At 32.9% G+C, this 21,978-nt stretch overlaps 1 protein-coding gene across 9 annotated transcripts in view; it reads left to right on the top strand.

The window, feature by feature from the left end:
• The window catches only part of LOC148231756 (nucleolar protein 4), a 314,898-nt gene that overhangs the window by 290,262 nt on the left and 2,658 nt on the right, over positions 1 to 21,978 (top strand). For 5 of the 9 annotated variants that reach the window (XM_088191999.1, XM_088192003.1, XM_088192008.1 and 2 more), the window contains 7 exons: positions 13,435 to 13,489; positions 16,203 to 16,274; positions 18,340 to 18,467; positions 18,583 to 18,753; positions 20,835 to 21,065; positions 21,137 to 21,292; positions 21,361 to 21,611. In XM_088191999.1, the coding sequence (XP_088048125.1) occupies positions 13,435 to 13,489; positions 16,203 to 16,274; positions 18,340 to 18,467; positions 18,583 to 18,753; positions 20,835 to 21,065; positions 21,137 to 21,292; positions 21,361 to 21,611 (1,064 nt within the window). The remainder of the gene's footprint in view (positions 1 to 13,434; positions 13,490 to 16,202; positions 16,275 to 18,339; positions 18,468 to 18,582; positions 18,754 to 20,834; positions 21,066 to 21,136; positions 21,293 to 21,360; positions 21,612 to 21,978) is intronic. The other 4 variants (XM_088192002.1, XM_088192007.1, XM_088192001.1 and 1 more) reach the window with 3 other exon arrangements.

Genomic DNA, 21,978 nt, shown 5'->3' with positions numbered 1-21,978 from the left:
AAGTAACTATTTTTAACACGCGGTGTTGTCAATGTACCGCGTAGCTCCAGGGTAGCCAACTAAATCGACCCCCACAAAAAATAATTTTTACATGAAATATTTTCTACGTTTTAATCGTATATTAAAAAATTCATTATAGTTTTTTGGCCTTGTTGCTTAGAATTTTTGATTGAGAGAAAAATTGTATATATTTGAGAGTGCTTTTTTATTATTTTTTTATAGTTTTAAAATTTTTTCTTTATTATTTAAAGGTAAATGATCTTGATGTGTTTTACTAATTTTGATTATGGATAAAATTTTATAAAGGCTTACAAACGACCCATTTACAAAAGGTTAAATGATCGAAGCGGTCGACTAAATATTGCAATCAACAAAGATAATTCCATTCGATAGGCCTCTAATGAGATTTTTCTGCAGTAAATAAAGTTTATGCTCATTGAGCTAAGCGCTATTAAAACTATATTTAGATAATCATTGGTGGAATTTTGTTGCATTTCAAACAGGTCAATTAGCTGGACCTGCGATGGGAATTACTACTAAACTAAAACATCGCATATTAAGTCTCTTAATAAATATCTTTAAAGAGGGAATTGTTTATTGTTTGAAAAATTGCAGAGTTTTTAATGGGGATCATGTTGAAAAATGTATTAATAATTCTGAATAAATGTGAAAAATACAGGCAAATTTCTAGCTCTTCGTAAAGCTCTCTCATACGTAGGAATGTTTTAATATTTTATTGGCCTTCTCTTTATGTTCAATTCTTTATTAAAAGGAAGGAGAGTTAAATAAAATGGGCAGCCGTAGTGTCCTATCCTCGATTAACCAGGATCTACCGTATATAGATTGCACCATTGTATAGTTTGAGCGGTCGTATCTCGGGGTATTCCAAGAACAACGGGTGCCGCTGGGGTGGTGGGTTTCGGGGGTTAAAACGACCCCCAGAGCGACGGGATGGGAAATGAACAGTGGTAGGTTGCGGTAGTGGGTAGCGCTGGGTAAGGGGAGTGCTTTGGGCGTGCCTAATTGGTTGGGCCCCTCATCAGGGCGGCTGTTTGCGGGTGGCACGGGGTAGTCGACCGACCTAGGGGGTGGCAGGTGCGGCACAGTGCGTGATCATCGCTGTATACCGTCGCGCACAAATCACCACTTTCGACGGAAAAAAGAGGAAAACCCCATACCCGACTCTCGCCCCATCCCGAAACCAAACAGGAAAATCCACGAAAAGCCGCTCGCGAGGTGCGATTGTTTATCTCCCGTGCCGAACGGGGGAGGGGGAGGCGGCGAGGATAAGTTTTGATTTTAAACTTGGCAAGTTGGGCAACAGGTGGCCTTGGCGCAGTTTCCGTCTGGTCGCGGAAAATGGAGCGGAAAACTCGCAAGTTGACGGAAAGAATTGAAAATGAGCGCCGGCGGCGCCGTGATCGGAATCTTTACCGCGACCGAACACTGCCGATGTTTATTTTTTGTATTTTTTTTTTTCGAACTGTCAAATATATTATATATGTATAGCACTGTATTTATTCTGCGTTTTCACAAATTGTTGAAAATCCTGATTCGCATAAATATGTGGTAGCTAATGGAATTAAAACTGTCATAACTCGCTTCACAAGATGAGGATATGCTACTCTTATGGAACAACACAATTGATCCTTGCTTACATTAGTGTCTTGATGCAGTTTATAACAGAAAAATAAATCCATTTAAAATGAGTTCGGTAGTGTTTTGAAATTGTCCAAAAAATACCTGTCTTCAGATCTCTCTTTTTCCGGATTGGTAATATAGGCAAGAAAGCTTGTACTATTTCAGATGCATCTATAACGATTATTGAGAAAAGTGTTTTAGAGCAAGATAATTTTTACAACTATTAGCAAAAAATATTTTTGAAATATTGCAAGAGATTTGTTGTATAAGATTTATTGCAAATAAAAATTTTTCTATCAATTAAAAGTACCATTAGTTAAAAAAATATTTTACTCTTTCTAAAACGCGACAGAAAGCTTTTGTAATTTATGAAAGAGACCGACAAAATAATAATTATTTTTTGATTGCATCAGCATATAAATGGCAAACAATTACAACAAGGAGTTAGCAATTCGTCAATGACCTGTTTCAAAATAATAAAATATATCGACTGTTCTAATATGTATTAAATTATTCGGCAGGAAATCGCTTTTATTTTTCTATCAAAGCCACTTAAATAACTTAGCAATATAGTTAGCAATAGTAAATCGAAATTTTGATTATCATCGTAGCTTTTTTTGACGATACAAAACTGACATATTTTTTCATATTTTGCCATCGTTTTTTATTGCTTTAAACTACTGTTTGCTAAAATTTCTCCACACAATAAATAATATAATATAAGGTCTAGAGTAGGGATTCCAATACCGGGCCAAAATTTTGATCCCGGGATTTCGGTATTGCAATTAGTCGATCCCGGGATCCCGGGACCAGTCCCGGGATAATTTTCATGTTATTTTATCGATAAAAATAATTTAAAATGAATAATACAATATATTTTTATATCTGTTTTTTATAACGGACAATGTATAAAGTACGTATAATTAAGTCTTGGACTTAAAATAGAAAATAATATAATAAAAATAAAAAAGGAAAGGTCTTATATATTTATTTGAGAAGAAAAAAATGAACTTTTGACAATGTATGTACATACCTATGTACATTCATAGACACAATTAATTGAAAACATTATTTTGAATAAAATTCACGAAGTAACATCAAAGCATCAAGTGTTTTATCATTTAGCCTTGATCTGATTTTGGTTCCTAAGCAGCCTGCTGCTGAAAAAGCACGTTCAGACTCACAGCCTCAAAGATTCACAGATGACACGTGCAACTCGCGCAAGTTTGTACACGAAATTGAACGATGTTGTCAATAATAATTCAATTGTGCTTGATAAATCAACCAATCAGAAAAATTCGGGATTATGTTTTATAATCCCGGGACTCATCGGGTATTGAAAATCGTTCGGGATCCCGGGATCCCGGGATTCGGGATCCCGGGATTGGAATCCCTAGTCTAGAGTCTAGACTGATCTTAGTCGAATATTCGATTATTTGACTTATTCGCATGATTTTCAATTATGTATATGAATCTTATATCAATTCTCTACTCTGTAAATAGTATCGCTTTGTATGATCGGTGTATAATAATACACGTAAACAAAAGAAATATATTTAATTATAATAATAAAAATTTAATTTGCTTCATCGCTTTCCGAGGCACCGGTAGTGCATTCTGTTGTTTCGACCAATGAAAAATAAGCGTTCAAATATAAAACAAGATGGCCGACAGTACCATGACAACAGTTTTAAATAACTATTATTTAATAATAAAATTTTGCTACGCGACAATAATTTTCATTAATTCGTCATTTGACTGAATATAAATAATCGGATTGCTAATTAACTAGGTGTGTTATAACTATGAAAATTAAACATATACATGTGTTGAGGATTAGAAGAATACATTAATTAAATTAGATAAGCAATTATAAAACAATCTTCGTAATGAAATCTTCTAATTTTGAATTCCCGGCGACGGGCTAATACATAAACATTATCATTGCTTTCGATTTAATGCACATATACATTAGATTTGACTGAACTATGTAGGTACGTTTTAAACGTGAACATGTAATATATACTTATGAAGATTGAAGTTAATGTCGATCAAACCATATAAATGCTAATAAAACGTATTTTTTTATCTACAGGCGGCCCTCGACTTTCGCACATAATTGGTTCCTGAAAATGTGTGCGAATGTTGAATGTACGAAAGTCGAGGGAAGTAAAAAAAAATGAAATTTTGTGTATTTTAAAATATTTATTTATCAAGTAAATATAATATGTTTAAGAGGCGTTTAAGTGGGGTTTGCAGGTGTTTCTTTTGAAAAGTTATCAAGAATAAACTGTTTTCCACTATTCTTTTTCTTTTCTTCATATAGTATTTTATAACATGCTATGTTTTTATTGATCGCCCCACGCACTTGAGATATGCGTTCTCCATTGGGATCACAATCTTCCATAAGATTTAAAAATTTGTCAAGGTGCGTGAAGGCTTAATTCATATTTTTTATTGTTAAAGAGTTTTCCAAAATAAACCTGTCTCATCTACATTAAATATTTGGCTAGATGAATATTCTACATCTTCAATAATTTTGGATAATTGGGAAATAAATTCTTTTGCAGCATCTTTATCCGCATCAGCCGATTCTCCAGTAAATTTAATATTATGAAAAAAATACCTCATTTTAAAATTGTAAAACCAACCGTTACCTGCTTGAAAAACCGTGTTAAAATATTTTTTTAATCTATTCTTCTAATCTTTGTGCAAACTAAGAGCTTTTGCTTGATTAATTGAAATACTCAGAGGGACATCTTTTTGATGTTGGTCATCGATCTACGATGACAAAGATTTTCCATTTCATCCAAGTTTTTTTTTGCTGTGTTTTTTTGGAAACATATCATTAAAGATTGTGGAAATATATCTTTATTTTCCACAATTTTGAACGTATTCTTTAATTATATTTTTTTTTTTGCAAAATTGAACATATCCTAGATCTGTTTGTATCATACGAACGTCCGATTGAAGCAAAAGATTCACCGCTATCAGAACTTTTTTTTTAAAAAAACATAATTTTTTTTTTTATTTTTTTTATTGTGCGAAATAGCGAATTGTGCGAAAGTCGAACGTTCGAAAGTCGAGGGCCGCCTGTATTGATATTTGGGGATACTATCTTTTACGACGATCACGTGACAATGATTGTGATGCAGTCGGTTATTGCGCTGAAGAAGCTTGGTTACAGAAAAATAAATTAAAACCATTATTGCAGCAAAAAAAATCACCTAGATCTTTCCGTTCCGAATGACGACTCGCAATATACATGTGTAGTTTCTTGGATGGTATCTAATATACGACATTTTACTATGATTATAAATATGTGATTGCATACCTGGAATAATCGATAACCAAAATATCTAAGAGTGGCTTATTTTTAATTCCAATGTGGCAAAATATGTATACGTCATGGTTTTTAATCAATTTTTGTTTTATGTCATCATTCCTCTTTAGGAATAGCCAAATTCAAGCTATTCAGTTACATCAAATTTATGTAGTATGTTCTTTATAAAAAGACAATAATTGCTTGAATATTCGTTAAATATTCACTTATACGGCCTCGAATTAAATTTAATAAATCTTAGATTGAAATAATTTGTATACTTGAGCAACACAGGTAGCCGTTGTTTCTCTCAATATACCCGAGTGACTAGTACCGCTCCAAAATCTATAGTCCTTTATGCGCATTTATTTTGTTTCGAAATAAGTCACTTCTTCTCAATAGAAAAAATGGTTTTACTCGTTATTTATCATTTATTTTATTAATTCATTTAGATTAATAGTTAAATTTTACGCCTTCAAAAATCATTTGTAAATGCAGTAAATTGACACTTCATACAAAACTAACCATCAATTTAATTATTTATATTTGTTCAGTGGTAAATTTATTTATTATTTATTCATAGCGTATTTATATGATATACTGTATAATTAGTATTTTGTGTAACTTTTTATGAAAATTATTTATAAGGATGGTAAATTATTATCGACTTGAATGGTATAATTATTTACAAATATTGTTTTGCATATATGTATAATATTTAATTATACGTTTAGTTTTATTTCTATTTAACTGCCCACACTTTATCCTATGTATCGTAAATCTTTCGTTGTTACATGCGTTACAACCAAGTAAACACAATCAACAACCATTAATTAGTGAGGCATCACATTTAAGTATGTAAATCAGACAATGACATATATGTTATTAATTATAAATATTGCAGCTTACAATCAATTAGGCGACCTAGTGCGATTTCATCTTAAATATTCATCCGCGAGATTAGAAAAATCTATGAAATACTAAACTGTGATGTTCATATGGGATTCAAATACATGTATTAGTCACTGACTTATCCAGAGTTGCTACGTTAAAATAATATGGAGCGTTAACTAATATCAGTAGATACTCGATTGCATAAATATCGCATTATTTATAACCGTAGGACGAAACATCTGTGATCTTGATCGTTCCGGGCTTCGATCTAATTATCGGGCAAACGAGTCCGCGAACCACCATGTGCATATAGATGTATGCACAAGTCATTAATGGCGCGTTATTCCCACGATTATCCCCGCCCAGTAGCGGCGAGTTAAAAAGTTCAAATTTAATTGTTATCGCGTTATCGCACTTATGCAGATTGTTGCACCTCAGCAAATTGCCCGCCAAGCGCCATTTTCTCTTTTCGTTGTGAAGGAAACAACGCCAATAAGTCACACGTACACAAAGGGTAAATTTGTTCAATTACTATTATACTTAAATTATTTATTATCTTAATAGTTCCTAATTTATAAGCGACTATCCGCTTACTTCTTTTTTTAATTGCGCTGTCATGAATCTATCCAAAAAAATGTTTCTCATATATGAGGAAATATAAATATTATTTCCAACAAAATTTCTACAATGTTTGCTGGAATATGATTCTCTTGAGCCGCGTCGACGGATGTACTTGGTCAATCCGGAGATTCTGGAAGAATTCCGTTTTTGTGGACCACTTAATTACCAACGTTTTGGTTGAAGTACCGTATGCAAAAACAAATATCGGATTTGCATATTGATTTATTTTCATCCAGATACTCGCAGTTGATGGGCGCATTGTAGTCTAGACATTAAAGATATTATTGTAAATATTTTTTTCTGTACGGGTGCATTTGTGTAAAGCTGTTATGCTTTCTAAAAACGATTTATATCTCATCAGCGTAAAAAACAGGATTGCGTATCTAAGCGACATCCTTTAAACAGTTTCAAAACACTCTTTGTAAAATGGTTAAATAATCATATATAAACAAGGGTCTAAATTTATAGACTTAACCGCCAATGTTTGCGTCATTGAAGACCAACACCATTTAGGGTGCTGGGATTTGTCCATGTCACTGTCAAGCCGGTTACGTCCTTGTCCCGCGGGATGGCGATATGGCTAACGGCGCAGTAGCTAATGCAGGATTGCACTCAATGCGGTTTTGCATATATGTAGTATATATACCTCTATGTATATTGGTAGATAGATAGGTACAGTCGCAGCCGCGGTGCGCCCTATAGTAATACAAGTAGGAAGTAGGCCCACGAGCACATCATCCCAACACACGCATGCATGTTTACCCACATAGGTGACTAGTGCTTTGGCCGGGCGCACCTACACTCATACCCACTCCAGCGGCGGTTTGAAACACCCCAATTGCTACAATGTAGGGCGAAGGGTTAACCAAATTAAGTGACAATTCGCTGGAACAGGTTGCGGGCGTGATTAATAGATGAAAAATGATTAAAATGGATTGCTCTATATTGTGGTCGAGTAATTTAGTATGGTTGACTTTATTATTTTTGTATGCTGGTCTTCTGTTAATTATGGTATAGCATCCGATATGTATTAAAGAGCTAGGAAAAGACCTTAACCTTGTAATAAATTGCCGAAAGCCTTATGCATGTAATAATATATTAGTAATAAACTCATGTTACTGTTGTAACAAAAATAGTGAATTTAATAGCTGCTCAAGCCATTCACAAGCAAGTTTATTCAACCTACAATGGACGTCTAACGTTCAATGAAATGAGGTGTCTGGGCCGAGGAATAGTACTTTGATTGCTTTGTAGAAATTACGTTTCTACCAGTTGCTTTAACCCTTTGAAGAGTATCGCCGTACATGTACGGCGGTTGATTTTTCACTGTTTTGAGGTACCCTAGATATTTATATATTTACACAAATTATAATTGCTATATATTTACGTATATAAATAAAGAAATAATAAAGAAAAAACATTATAATTATATAAAAAAAAAAAATTTTAAAAATTGTAAATCATTTCTACAGAAAATAATACCAATAAATTAAATTAACACAACATGTTAATTTTATGAAAAATATTAAAAGCCTCTAGTGATATAAAAAAAATCACAAAATCTGAATAATATATAATAAATATGTAAAATAAATTAATAACAGAAAAGTGTTAAACTAATTTAATAAAACATACTAATACAAAAAAGTAATAAAATAAATCAAAGTAATAAGACATTAAGAATTACTAATTTGTTTTTTATTATTTACTAAAGATGCAATATTAAAGAATAATATATAAATAACAAAAATAATTATGGAAAAATACGTAAAATTAACTCACTCCCAGGTGTAAACTAACAAATTAACAATTGTTTATAAATTAACTCACTATTCAAAGGGTTAATAAGTGCTTTCCCAAGTTCATCCGTCAACGCGACTCAAGAGAATCATATTCCAGCATTCTTTATACACATTTTGTGGTTAATATTTATTAAAATAATTATAATCCCTCATATACAGATTTATTTAAACAAAACATTTTTGGACCTAACATTTTTGAGGTTTTATTGCATATGTTGTCTATATGTTGATGGAATCTGCAGTCTGTTTAAAATAGGACACTTAAATCAATTACCACTTTTGTTAAATATTAATGAACCTTAATTATAACCTTGAAAAATACCTGATATGACAATATATTTAGTAGACTTGCATTGCCTATATAAACATATTTTATCCTTTATAATAATTTTATATAAATTGGCTAAATATATTAAGGTTAGAATAATCCGTAAGGTGGTGGACTAAAAATCTTGAACAGTGGACTAGAATTTTTATTTATTATATTAAATCCGACTCTCAGCTGCATAGTAAAATCTATTGATTGTAAGCTGTTCAATCAAATAAATTCAATATAATTTAACATAATATCTATTTACCTATGTTTTGTTTGTTGATTGTTAGTAAATAAAATTAATTTATCCTTTTATAAAATCATCCTTAATAAATAGTACTTTTAGCAAAGCAGTTTGCTGCTTATGTTTCAGTTTTTTACATTTAAATTATGATAATCTAAACTTACATATAATATAGTACAATACCTTCTAGACACGATTGACATTGATCGCCAAATCCTTTTAAATGCACATGTTACCAGATATGAAAGAAATCATTCAATGAAGAATCCTTTTAAGTTAGTTGATTCGATTCGTATGACCAAATAGTGACCGATATTTAGGGTAAACTAACAGTAATTACCTCTTTGATGAAGATTTGAACTGATACACACATATATGTACGTAGCAAGGCGAGCGTGTGCATTAAGGGGCTTATGAAGGGATTTTCCCACAGGGTCATATTTCACCGGATCTCGCATTCGGGTTAAAGCGCCTAGGGTCCACGCTGCTCAAAGGGGTCAGAGGTCACCCGGAGGCTCGCATATTCGGCCAGTCGAACTGGGCTCGACCAACAACGAACGGGTCGATAGGCAGCAGCACCACGCAATGCACGCACCCACCCTGTGCACGTACTACACACACATGTGTGTGCCACCCCCTGGTCGGAGGGGTCGGTGGCTGCACCCTCGGCTAGGTGTCCTGGATGCAGCCGTTGCACACCGACGGACCGGACCTGGCACAAACTGCGTTCCTGTTTCCGTGATGGACTGCTTGGTTAGCTACACACATACATATAGTGTGTAATGTGGGACAAGCTTATATGCCTATATATTCTATACATATATACTACCCAACTTTTAATTAAATATTGAAAATAACCTATATCTACTGGGTAGTGTGTACCCATCATATTTAAAAATCAAGTATATGAAATGCAGATATTTACAAAAAAATGAATGGAAATTGGCAATCGTCAAACCGACGATTTTGGAAAACGCATTGCTATGTAGTTGCAAATTTTTGAGGTATCTCTACAAGGGTCGTATCCGTATTTTTATTCTAGTGCCTTTTTTGCAAATTCATTGCAAAATTGGCTTAACGTCTATTCAATGAAGCATTTTTTAAAGTTTCTAAGGGGTGGTGTCGACAATCCGGCAATACTCGGCGACTTTCAGTGTTCTAAAGCAGTCATACTAAACCATTTTTCTCTCCGAGACAAATACAGATTAGCCGCAGCATAATATAATGATATAAAAATAAGACGCAAATAAATATTACTTTATTTTATCTTATTTTTATTTCACACACATATAGTACGTATTGTATATGTATATATGTAAGTACATACGTATACACACCTGTGCAGCTCTACATTTTTAAATCAAGTCGCTCATGGACAACAAGAGAAATAAATATATAAATATAAATAAAAAAAATACAAATGTATCAAAAATATTCAAACTTATATATTTATTCATTTATTTCAAAATTAATTTGATTTCTGGTGTTGTGACAAACTTTTAACTATTTTAGACAATTCTCGTGTTTGATTGGTACAGGCAGCTCTTTATACATCATCAGTAAGTCAATTTATAAATAAGTTCTTTGCATATTTCATTTTAAAATAAGATGATTCACAAATATACTTATGTTGTAGGTGAGCAGTCTTGTATTTTTTAGGCTCTTTTCTTTAAAATTTGCTTTTAAATTCGTATTACTTTCAAGCTCAATGAATTCGTCAAATATCGTTGCATAATCACATCCTAAGACTGGGTGTTCAATATTTTCTGTTTCAAAGTACCAAAGATTTTCTACGAGCAACAGATATTTCTTGATTTTTTCTTATATTCTGAAATCTAGTGGTAAAATCCTTGGGCAGCTAAATACATTTTAAATAATATGCAGTTTTCTAGAAAACTATCAAAACCAGCTTGTTGTTGTTTTCTGTAAATTTCATAAAAACAAAATAATTTCTTGCCTTAAAGAAAATAATAAAACCATTCAAACGTTCCATAAAACGGTGATTTTTTGAGCTTGTAAGTCCTGCATCGCAAGACCTCCCACAGAGGCTATTAAACTACAAACACATTCTATTTTTTATTGTCATTTTGTCTGCGCTATTGATACGTTCGGTTCGGTGTTACTACTTTTCACACGCGTTAAAAGAATCGCACGCAAGCTTTATTTTTTCAATGCGCCTCCTCCCCCGCCATTGAAAACTTATGCGCACAATGCGTTTGTTTCCACAATTGGTTCCCAGTTTCATGTGTTTTACACATAAAATGGGCGCATAGTTATAATGAATTCTTTCACTCCGTATTTGGCGTCGACGATGATGTACTCGTTAATTAGCATTATGCTCCTCATTTTTTTCCCACCGCCCGATTGGCCGGACGAACTAGATGTGGGCGGGCCCGTTTTCGCACTCTGCTTCGCCCCGGGTGCAATTTTTAATTGCAGACAATTTAGCGACGGCTCGTTGGCCTTTTCAAGATGGATAGATATGCATCGAAGTTAACTTTCAACAGTTGGCTAAAGACACCGGTCAATTTTTGATTTATATAATACAAACTTGCGCTTCAAATACACCCATACCTCGCTTTACGGCCTAGATACGTTCCACGAAACTTGGCTGCAAAGCGAAAAGCCGTATAACGAATCAATTATTCTAATACAAATTCATACAAATTCAATGGGATCGGTTCCAAATTTGTTATATATGTAACATGGTTTATCATTTAAAATGCATTTTATCTTTTTATTTCATTTAAATCAAAAATACATACATAACAAGTACATGCATTTGAACATAAAATAATAACAGACTCCTAAAACCAACAATAATCCATAAACAAAAATGAAACAACTTCATGTTACATAAAATATGTGTATGAATACATATATATTTTTTTTTTAAATTGCTTTAATCTGAAGACGATGAAGAAATGGTAACCTGCAGATCACTGTCGTTCTCATTTTTCGCTGGTAAGGATGGGCCTGGCTTAAAAAAATTGTCCAACGTTGTTTGTCTTGCCTTTTTGTCTCTTTCGTTCTTCAGTGATTAATAACAGCTAATGGCTGAGTTAATTCCTCGAGAAACTTTAGCGCTACGTTCGACGTCAGAATCGTTTTCAAGGAAGATGTTTATTCCTTGTTCGAAATAGGAAAAAGCTTTTGACAATTTTTTTGATGTTAGCTGTTTGAATACAACAGGCTCTGTCTCTTCATCAAATGCTGGTTCTGCTTGCAACGGAATGAGTTCCTTATATGAAAGGGGCTCCCTATCAGCTTCAAGTAGATCAAGCACATCACGTTCGTTCAAACCTTCAAAGCCGAGATCATGTGCTAGGTCCAAAATGTTTTGTATACTTTCAGGAAGGCAATTAACTTCTGCATCAGTACTTTTTACACATTCTGGCCATATTTTTTTCCAAACATGGTTCATTGTTGTTAATTTTAATTCCTTCTATGATTCACTGATGCTGTCAACAGCATCCTTGATGTTATAGTTTTTCCAAAATGTTTTAATTGAAGATATACCATCGGTTTCCCTTATAAGTTTTCGGAAAGTTCGGCGTAGGTAATATGCCTTAAAAGTGGCTATTGCACCCTGATCCATTGGTTGGATCAGAGCTGTTGTATTTTTCAGAAGGTACTCAATTATGACATCTTCAGATAGTTCGGATAAATTAGTAGGATGCCCTGGTGCATTACCCAAAATTAGCAAAGCCTTGTTGCTTAAGTTATTGTCTCGCAAATATTTTTTCACTTCTGTGCAAAAGTGATTTTTGAACCAATCCTCTAAAGTAGCTTTAGTCATTCAAGCTTTCTTGTTGGATCTCCATATGACGGGTAATTGATTTTTATTTAGTCCTTTAAGAGGCCTTGGATTTTCGGACAAATATATTAAAAGTGGTTTTAGCTCAAAATTACCCGCGGCATTTGCACCAAGTAGCAAAGCTAATCGTTCTTTAGAAACCTTATAATCAGGCGCAGATTTTTCGGTTTTTGAAATGTACGTGCAATCAGGCATTCTCTTCCAATAAAGCCCTGTTTCGTCTACGTTAAACACTTGTTCAGGTTTATGACCACCTCTTTCAATAATTCCCTTTAAAATGTTGGGATATTCCTTAGATGCGGCCTCATCGACGCTAGCTGCTTCACCTTTCATTTTAAAATTATGCAAATTAAATCTATTTTTAAATTTTTTTTAAAATCGACATCGAAAAAAAGTTTTTTTGCCGTTAAAGCGAAATTTTAGGCCGTAAATCGAAAACGTGCCTTAATTGAAGAGGGCCGTTATAGCGAAAGGCCGTATAAAGAGCGGCCGTATAGCGAGGTATGGGTGTATATACCGACTTAAATATCACAAATTATTAAAAATACTCATATACCTCTATAATATATACACTAATACTACATTACATAACATTAAAGTGACTAAAATTACAGTAACCTGAGTCAAATCTTCAACTTGCATGGTTTCACTCGACTTTTCACGTGCTGAAAACGCTTTTCAGTACTTACACAATCTATATATATATATATATATATATATACACACACACACACATTAATTATGAAGTACAATATTAAATAAAACGATTTTTTGTTGCAGGAAACGCTGAATCCAGACCATTCTGATATCGACAGAGACGATGATCATTACTCAGGTATTATTTTAATTGTATTTATTGTGTAATAACTATATATATATAGTAATGTTCTCGTAAAACGCATAAGCAGAATTGTTTAATAAAAAAATAATACATATTAACCCTTTGTGAATTAATAATTTTTATTATATTATTTCGTATAAAATACATAATATAAATTAATAATGTAATATGCTTTCGCTATTGTTCAACGACACGAGTAAATTACATGTGTCGGATACGTCAAACATGTGGTACACGCTAATATTATATTATATAGTATATCCGTAACGCGTAATAATATCATTCTCTAGTGTACAGTAAAGCACCAATAATCGTAGAATATTGTACTAGTTTATTTTAGAGTATCAACGAATTCAGTACTATTATTTTTATGGATAAAAAAATGCAAATATAGCTTTAGTATACATTTTTTAAATTCTGTTTCACAAAAGGAACCATAAAATATATTTAGGGAATATTCCTTTGCTTTTCAAAAGTTTTGCTACATGCGCTGATTTTTAGATATCATCGATTTTATTTTGAAAATTTGTCTTTGACAAAGTATAGTTATAAGTAATTAGTATAAATATTTAATACTGAATTTTGTGTATTAGATTAAAATTATAAGGTGAAAATATGAAATCTTCCCATTTTCAAATATAATATTTATTTATTGTAAAATTTGCATTGCAACATGACCATGGCTATCAGAATTATATTGATTTTCAGCGAATTTTTATTTGGCTATAATCGAATTATATTTTCAATTTGCATTGCCTTCGCTATGACAATAAATAAATCTTATGAAACACGAATTGATTTAAGCTTCACTCATGATCAATTTTATTTAGCATTTTTTATAGATGAACAGTACCTTAATAAGTCCTTAATGATCTTCAGACTATGTTCAGATGCTGTTAGTATTTTTAAAATGCAAATAAGAAAGAGATATTTGTCTTTCACTGACGCGAGGTACCGCAGCTAGATGGCGGGTGTAGGTATCGGAAATATATATTATTGATACATTTATTTGCGCACCCTATTAAATGCTTTTTATTTTATAAAAGAAATAGTATTTATAAAAAATGGGCATGGGAGGATATCTGTGCAGAAAATTTGATCCAAAAATGTTTGAAAATATCCTATTTTTAATTATTGTAAATGTTTCGTTGCAATTTTACACACGTTGTGTCATAACGTGGTAAATACAATTAACAACTACTTAGTAAGTAGTGAGACACCAGACTGAAATCAAAGTCAGTAAATCAGTGACATCCAGTTTCATTAATTATACAGCTTACATTATGCACGTTCCAGCTCCATTTTATTTTAATTATTCATTATGATATTCATCCGTAAGACTTAATCTGTATTGATCGATGGGAATTATAATTACATAATTAGCAGCAATTCCGATCCCCCAAACAAGATAGAAATTGATAAACACTAGTGTTCATGTAGGATTCCACCCCAGGTCAAAATCTTACATTAGAAAAATAAATGCTAAAAACACAATACCCTATTTTTATTTATTTAGTACTGTAGAGATTATAACTAGAGATTTTTTTTCAGTATATTCTGTATATTTTCTTAATACCGTAAATACTGACATTTCTTGTGAAATTATTGTATCTTCAACCTTTTCGCCTATCTATTTTCCAAGATCTACGATTTTTTTTTTAATAGTCATTTTTATCTTTTAATATGTTACTCATTGTCAATATTCAACTTTATTTGTTTAAACATATAAACTGATCACAAAATTCTACTGATTTTCAATCAACCTAATAAAATTGGTACCTACAAAAAAAATACACGTTATAGAAAAAAATGTGATACAACTTTACATTGAATATTTGTTCAATTCCTATGAAATAATACTTTTTTTAATATTATAAAATCGCCTATAACTAAAATAAATAATAACAATTATACCTTATTTACGCTTTTTTGAATACTCAAAATTAAATATATTTGTTTCCACAAGCATAGCGTGTGTACTCATTGCACTTGACCTACATCTGGAACCTCTCCCACTGCCCATGCAGTGAGTGCACGCGTATCGCTAAAGATTTTGCTTGTTTAATTTATAAGTTAAAAAACGTAAAGAGTGCACATGAATACTATTCAATTGTCTTATTAGAAATTTTGTTTTATATATGTCTTTATGCTGTTTCGATTTACGCGATATTTCCTGGAACGTATCTACCGCGTTAATCGAGGGATGAGTATATGGCTAGAATACACTAATAAGAGAAATAAATGTTTCTACTCTTTCCAATTGAAAAAAATTGTAATCAAAATTAAACGTGTACTATATAACATAGTATTTTATTACGAGTCGTATTTTTTTTTAAATATACTAAAAGTAAAAATGTTTATTTAATAATAAAATCGATGATATCTAAATTTCGAGTTTTATAGCGAAAAACTTTTTCGTGTTATTTAACTGAATTCACTGTAGAAAAAAATGCGAGTTTTGAGCAAAACTCAACTATAGAAAAAATAAATCAGGGCTACCAAAATTCTGCTTATTGCTATTCTGTATTATTTTGCTCCGTCACTTTTCTTATTTATTTCGGCTGTTTTTTATTGTTATTATTGATATTTTATTTTATTTTTAATTTATTTATTTAACTGTATTATCACCGATCTCTGTTATTGGCGATTATTTTTTTTAATCGAGCACACGAGTGATTGGGCGCTATTTGTATTGTTTCCTCGGCAGGTATTCACATGAAAGACGCTGACAAGCTGAAATTGATGCTTCTTGCTTGGAACATACACACCCAGAACAGAGGTAAACACACATGCTGGCACACTATTTCGAACAAAATTTTTGAAATTTTATATAACTATTGATTGGCTTGCAATGTCAAAGTTTCAATTGGCTCGTCGGTTTTTTTTCAACACGCACAAACACATCATCAAAAAAAAAATACAAAGCTAAAATCTTGTCACTTTAACTTAAAATTGTTTTGAAATGTACTATACATATATATAAATGGTTTTTATTGTGATAATATATTCAATAACACACTGTCTGCTTTTATACAATACAACATTAATATTTTTTTATTATTATAAATATATTGCACTGATATCTCAAGTTAAATAATAAATGTGTAAAAACCATTTTAAGAATCATAATCAAATTTGATATAAAGTGACACGATTTTTGCATCAAATTATATATACACACACACACACACACATGAAGGCGACGATGTGTCGGACTCGACATCCACATAACAAAATACATGGCAATACACAAAAACAACAAAAAAGCATCACAATCATATCAAAACGTTATAGAATCTGTATACCTACACGTTTTATATCAATCACGTTTTTATTTTGCAAATTTTTATTTTATTTTGTTAGCATGCTTTGTGACGGTTTCGGTATTGTTTGCTATATAAATTTTGTTATATAATACATGCTACAGAAATGGTTAACAATTATTATATTTTTATGGTATTGTATCACACATATTACAAAAAAATAATTTATCATCATTGCAATTGAAAAAAATATATGAATCGAGTGAAACTGATGTGAATTTTCTCATTACTTACAACTTGTTCGTTGTTTTGTGGCTTTCGAGATTTTTTAGTATTCTTTGTTGGTGTATTTTTTTGGAATGATTTAAGTTAATATTATACGCTCGAATGAGCTGGGTGCATCTGCTTCGTTTTTCGCCAAAACTAATGTAAAATTAATGCATTTGGCCTTTAGATCCCTTGCAGTTTTCGAAAAAATTTGCAATCGTAAATACGTCCGTTGAAATGAATCGAAAGAGGGTCGCTAAAGGTCAAATAGGTTCTTAGAACTCTTGTTTACATTTAGTACTGTATACTCGTTACGTGTTAAAACATATTTAATATATCTTATACATGACAAAAAATGCATAATATCAATAATAAAGTCAATAAATTATCTGTTAAGAAATTTAATTTGACTTATTTCCCTAGTGAAATAACTAATTCTTATATGAGTAATATATAATTCATATTATGTATTTATTTTCACAATCGTTATTATGCTATTAAGAAGTCATCTAATCCTTAAGATACGGTCTTAGAAACAATGGCAATGTATTGACAATTAAATCCAATTCTGTTTATGTTCTTATATTTCTTCAAGTATTCGTTAATCGTAATATTAAATATAGAATACACTAAAAAAGTACAGTAAATAAATTTATATACTATGCAGCATAAGATTATATTTAAAATATATTTCTCACATCAACAATATAATCGTAGCTTTAGATTCAAAATGAAGGTTTTCTTGTGAACTTTTTGTAGTGTTTAGAAAACTCTAATATCCAGTTTTTCATAAGAAATGATTCAATTGAATAAATAATCATAAACACTGTCTTTCGGAATAAGTAATGCTTCGTTAAATTCATTGTTTAGTTAAAGCATTCAGATTATGATATATTTATTATTTTAATTAAGAGCAATGAGTTATCATACACTAAAGCAATAAAATGCAAATGTGTGTTAAATTTAACATTAAAAGTAACAGTATTTTTATTTTACTCCTTAAGTATATGCTACTTTTCACATTCATACGTAGTTAGCCCGCACTTTCTACCTCATCGATTCATTCTTCGAAAGGGTCAACTCCCACCGATTACCACAACTTTAAGCAAACGATACCCCGTAGTCCCTTTTAATATGCGAAGGGTACCTCTGCCGCCAGTACAGGTGGACGAACTTAGAAATGTCAGAAGTCGCTACTGATGCGATTATAATGACCACCTATGCGGCGTGTAATTTATTCGAAACGATTCTTTTTCTTCAGCCGGCGCAAAATTTGTCAACGCTAATCGTTCTGTTTTTTCTTCAATTTCGAAGGTCGCAACGGAGAGACCATGGACGGGGTCGGCGGAGACACCAACATGGCGGACTTGTGGGCTTCTTACCATTCCGCATTGGGCTTGGCTGGGAGCAGGCCTCCCACCAGATCCATGAGGGATCAACCGGTGAGTTTTAAGGTTATATCTGGAAGATGACAGAGGAAAACTTTGAAGAATAATTCAAAAATACTTTTATAGTATCACAAAATTATATGTAATTGATGTTTTTATGCTTATCTAGAGTCCGGTGATGCTGGGATCTGCTAATACGGAGCCTGGAGGAAACCACGACGAGACTTCGTCTTCAGCCGGAAATGGAAAAGATGATGATGATGCTCTTGGATCGGATGATGAGAGTGATGATAGACTGGATCCTCAGCAGCACGATCCTGAGAGACTCAAAGCTTTTAATGTAAGTGTTTTATGTACTATCAACATCATAATAGCAACATTCAATGCAAAAGATAATGCAGTCATATATTAAATCTAAAACTATTTACCATATCATACAACAACTTACACTTTAAAAAAACGTACTGAGAATCAGATATTTTTGCATCCTAATGGGGGCGGGGGTACTCTGCCCTCAGCAATCTCGATAGTTCGACAAAGCTTGGTGTATATATATATTCCTCTCAAGGATATCCAGCTGTCTTCTTTAATCAGAAACCAACAACCTTCAGTGTATTTTAAGCCCTACATTGCATATGGTTCGCCAACGAACTGCTTGATGGTTTCGAAGATACATATATTCCCTATCTGCAGCTGGTTGATAAGACAATTTTCACAGACGCAATATATTTTCATTTATTCCCGAAGCTAAAATTATGAACGGCAGTGTAAAGGCTCACTGTATGAGTTTTTGGGGGATGTGTATTGAAACAAATTATTTTTATCGTTTAATACATTCTCCTTTAATACTCATAATACACTTCACACGTGCGATACGGCGTCGAGAATACTCGACTTCGTTATGCGGAGCGCGCCTCTCTGTACGATACGTTACTTCGTAGCTCCCTCGAATTATAGCTCCATTATCTGGATTTCACTGTCTACAAAAATACATTAAATCGCGTTGGTGGCTGATAGACAATCGGCTGACTACCTCTCATCATAATATCCTCGGAATTTTCTAGATCTTTTCGTTTTAATTGTCGACTTTTTTATTATAACCAAATAATTCTTCAAAAATAGTTTAGTTTATCGAGAGGTGATCGATCGACCTCACAGAGTGTCATGCTGCCACATTTTCCACACCCTTTTGCAGTTTAGACGGAGGTGTTTTAAGCAGAAATACAGACGCTAACTTGTAGTTTCATCATCTGAAACCTTAGCGAAACGAAATACTCTTGTTGTTAGAAATGATCCAGAGGAAATTTCTCAAGAGAGATTTGTATCCTAGTGTTTTTTCCTGAGACCGTTCAGGCACACTTCATTGCATTCTCAACGTAGCATGTATTCAATGAAGCACATTTTGATGTTGCTGAGGGGTGGTGTCGACAATCCATCGATGCTCTGCAATTTTAATTTATGAATTTTAAAATTTCATACAAACCAACATGTTTTTAAATTTCTATCGTGTTTGAAAAATCAGAATCAATAATGATTCTATAATTATAATTTCGATCAAGCTTCACAGATTAGATTTTCTAATATCACGGATGAATAATTAAAATAAAATCTAGCTAGATTGTGCATAATGACATCTATATTTACAGACTTTGATTTCAGTCTGATGTCTCACTACTATTTAGTAGTTGTTGATTGTGTTGACTCCGTTGTAACGCATTGGGCTAGCGCCTGTCATATTGCAATGGAAGACTAACAATATATAAATCCAGCTACTCAACGAGCTTACTTTAATGCATACTATAAAATAGATGAAACTCGAATTATATCACAGCAGGTTGTTGATTGTGTTGTATCCGTTGTAACGCATTGGACTAACGCCTGTCACGTTGCAATGGAAGATTTACAATAAATAAATCCATCTACTAAACCAGATTTCTTCAATGCGTACTAAAAAATAGATGAAACCCAAATAGCATCACAACAGCAATTTCTCTCTATTTTTGTCATTTGTAAACAGAACCTTTCCGAATTTTTAATAGCATTATTCTTTGATTAATGATTTGCACTTCTCAGTTATGTTACACTTGTTTCTTTATAATATATAAGCAGTAACCTTTCAGCTAATGGAGCAAACTTAAACTTTTTGCCAGTCATTTAGATCTGTTCTCAAAGACTTACATAGCGGTAACGACGCCGTTTATGAATGAACTAAAATTTTATGAAACGATGATCATTGTAGTCGTATATTCTTCTTGTATCAACTTTTCCACTTCCTTAACGTTTTGTGTTGTGACAGCGTCAACGGGCCTTTTAAAAGGATGATCAACTTCCAACAATCATGACTGAAAATTTTTTTTCTTTGTTTTGTGTCAATTGATATGTTACTTATCAAATTAATTAAAAATCATAACTTTTCTGCAGATGTTCGTGCGTCTTTTCGTCGATGAGAACCTGGACCGCATAGTTCCGATTTCTAAACAACCCAAAGAGAAGATACAAGCCATCATTGACTCATGCACGCGCCAGTTTCCAGAGTTTGCCGAAAGGGCTCGCAAAAGGATAAGGACCTATCTGAAAAGCTGTCGCAGGAACAAGAAAGTCCGCGGCGAACTACCGTCGGGTAATTCCACAACTCCATCCTGGGACGCAACGGTAAGCACCATACCAAACCAAGAGCCGTAATCAAAAATCTAGAGTTTCTTACGCATATTCTTAACTCTCAGATCCGACCGACTCCAGCGCACCTGACGTCCGTGCAAGCCGAGCAAATCCTGGCCCAGGCTTGTGAAAACGAAAGTCACAACGCCAAAAGGATGAGATTAGGCCTAGAACCCGTAAGTCAATCAATGCCCACATCGACTCCGGGAATGGTTAATATTGTACATATCGCTTTCTTCTGCTATTCAAAGTGGAATTTGTAATCATTTCTTCTTTTTGCTCCTTACAGGCGATAGACACTACTGCCTCGTCAGCTGCTGTTACCCATCCTTTGTTGGGACTGTACAACAGTTCGGTAGCTGCGGCTCAGTTGCAAAGAGGAAGTCCGGGACTTCAGGGAAAAGGAGAGGCCACTTCTAGTCTGCCTTCGCTATTAAGCGCTTCTATTCAAAACTCGTTAGATAATGGGATATGCTTAAATAACAATAATATAAGTAAAGGTCAGAATGACATAAGCAGTACCACTGGAAAGAACACTAGGTAATTTGCATATCTTCCTTTTACGGCACAGCTCTTATGAATTTAGTTAAATATATATCGCTAAAATCATAGATTCTTTTGCCTAGTTATATCATATCCTTAAACGCTTGTTTTAATTGTAAAATTATTAAAAGATGTTTTAATGCTCAAATGTTTCACTATGATATTGACATAATTTTAAGTCAAATCCTTGCATTATTGAGTCTTGTAACTTATTAATTGTCATAACGAAAGCAGAGTGAAATGAGCTTAAAGCAAAAGCCAACTCGTTAGGAATCGATAGGATTCTGGAAATAAACATAACATCGCTTTAAATGTGACCTCAATCACATATGTATGTGATCAATGTCTTTACTACCAACTGCGT

The sequence above is a fragment of the Plectrocnemia conspersa genome, unplaced genomic scaffold (genome assembly GCF_051122295.1).
Source record: "Plectrocnemia conspersa isolate PC_06_02 unplaced genomic scaffold, ASM5112229v1 ptg000009l, whole genome shotgun sequence".
Classification (NCBI taxonomy): Eukaryota; Metazoa; Arthropoda; class Insecta; order Trichoptera; family Polycentropodidae; genus Plectrocnemia; species Plectrocnemia conspersa.
This window is presented reverse-complemented; position numbering and strand designations above follow the sequence as displayed.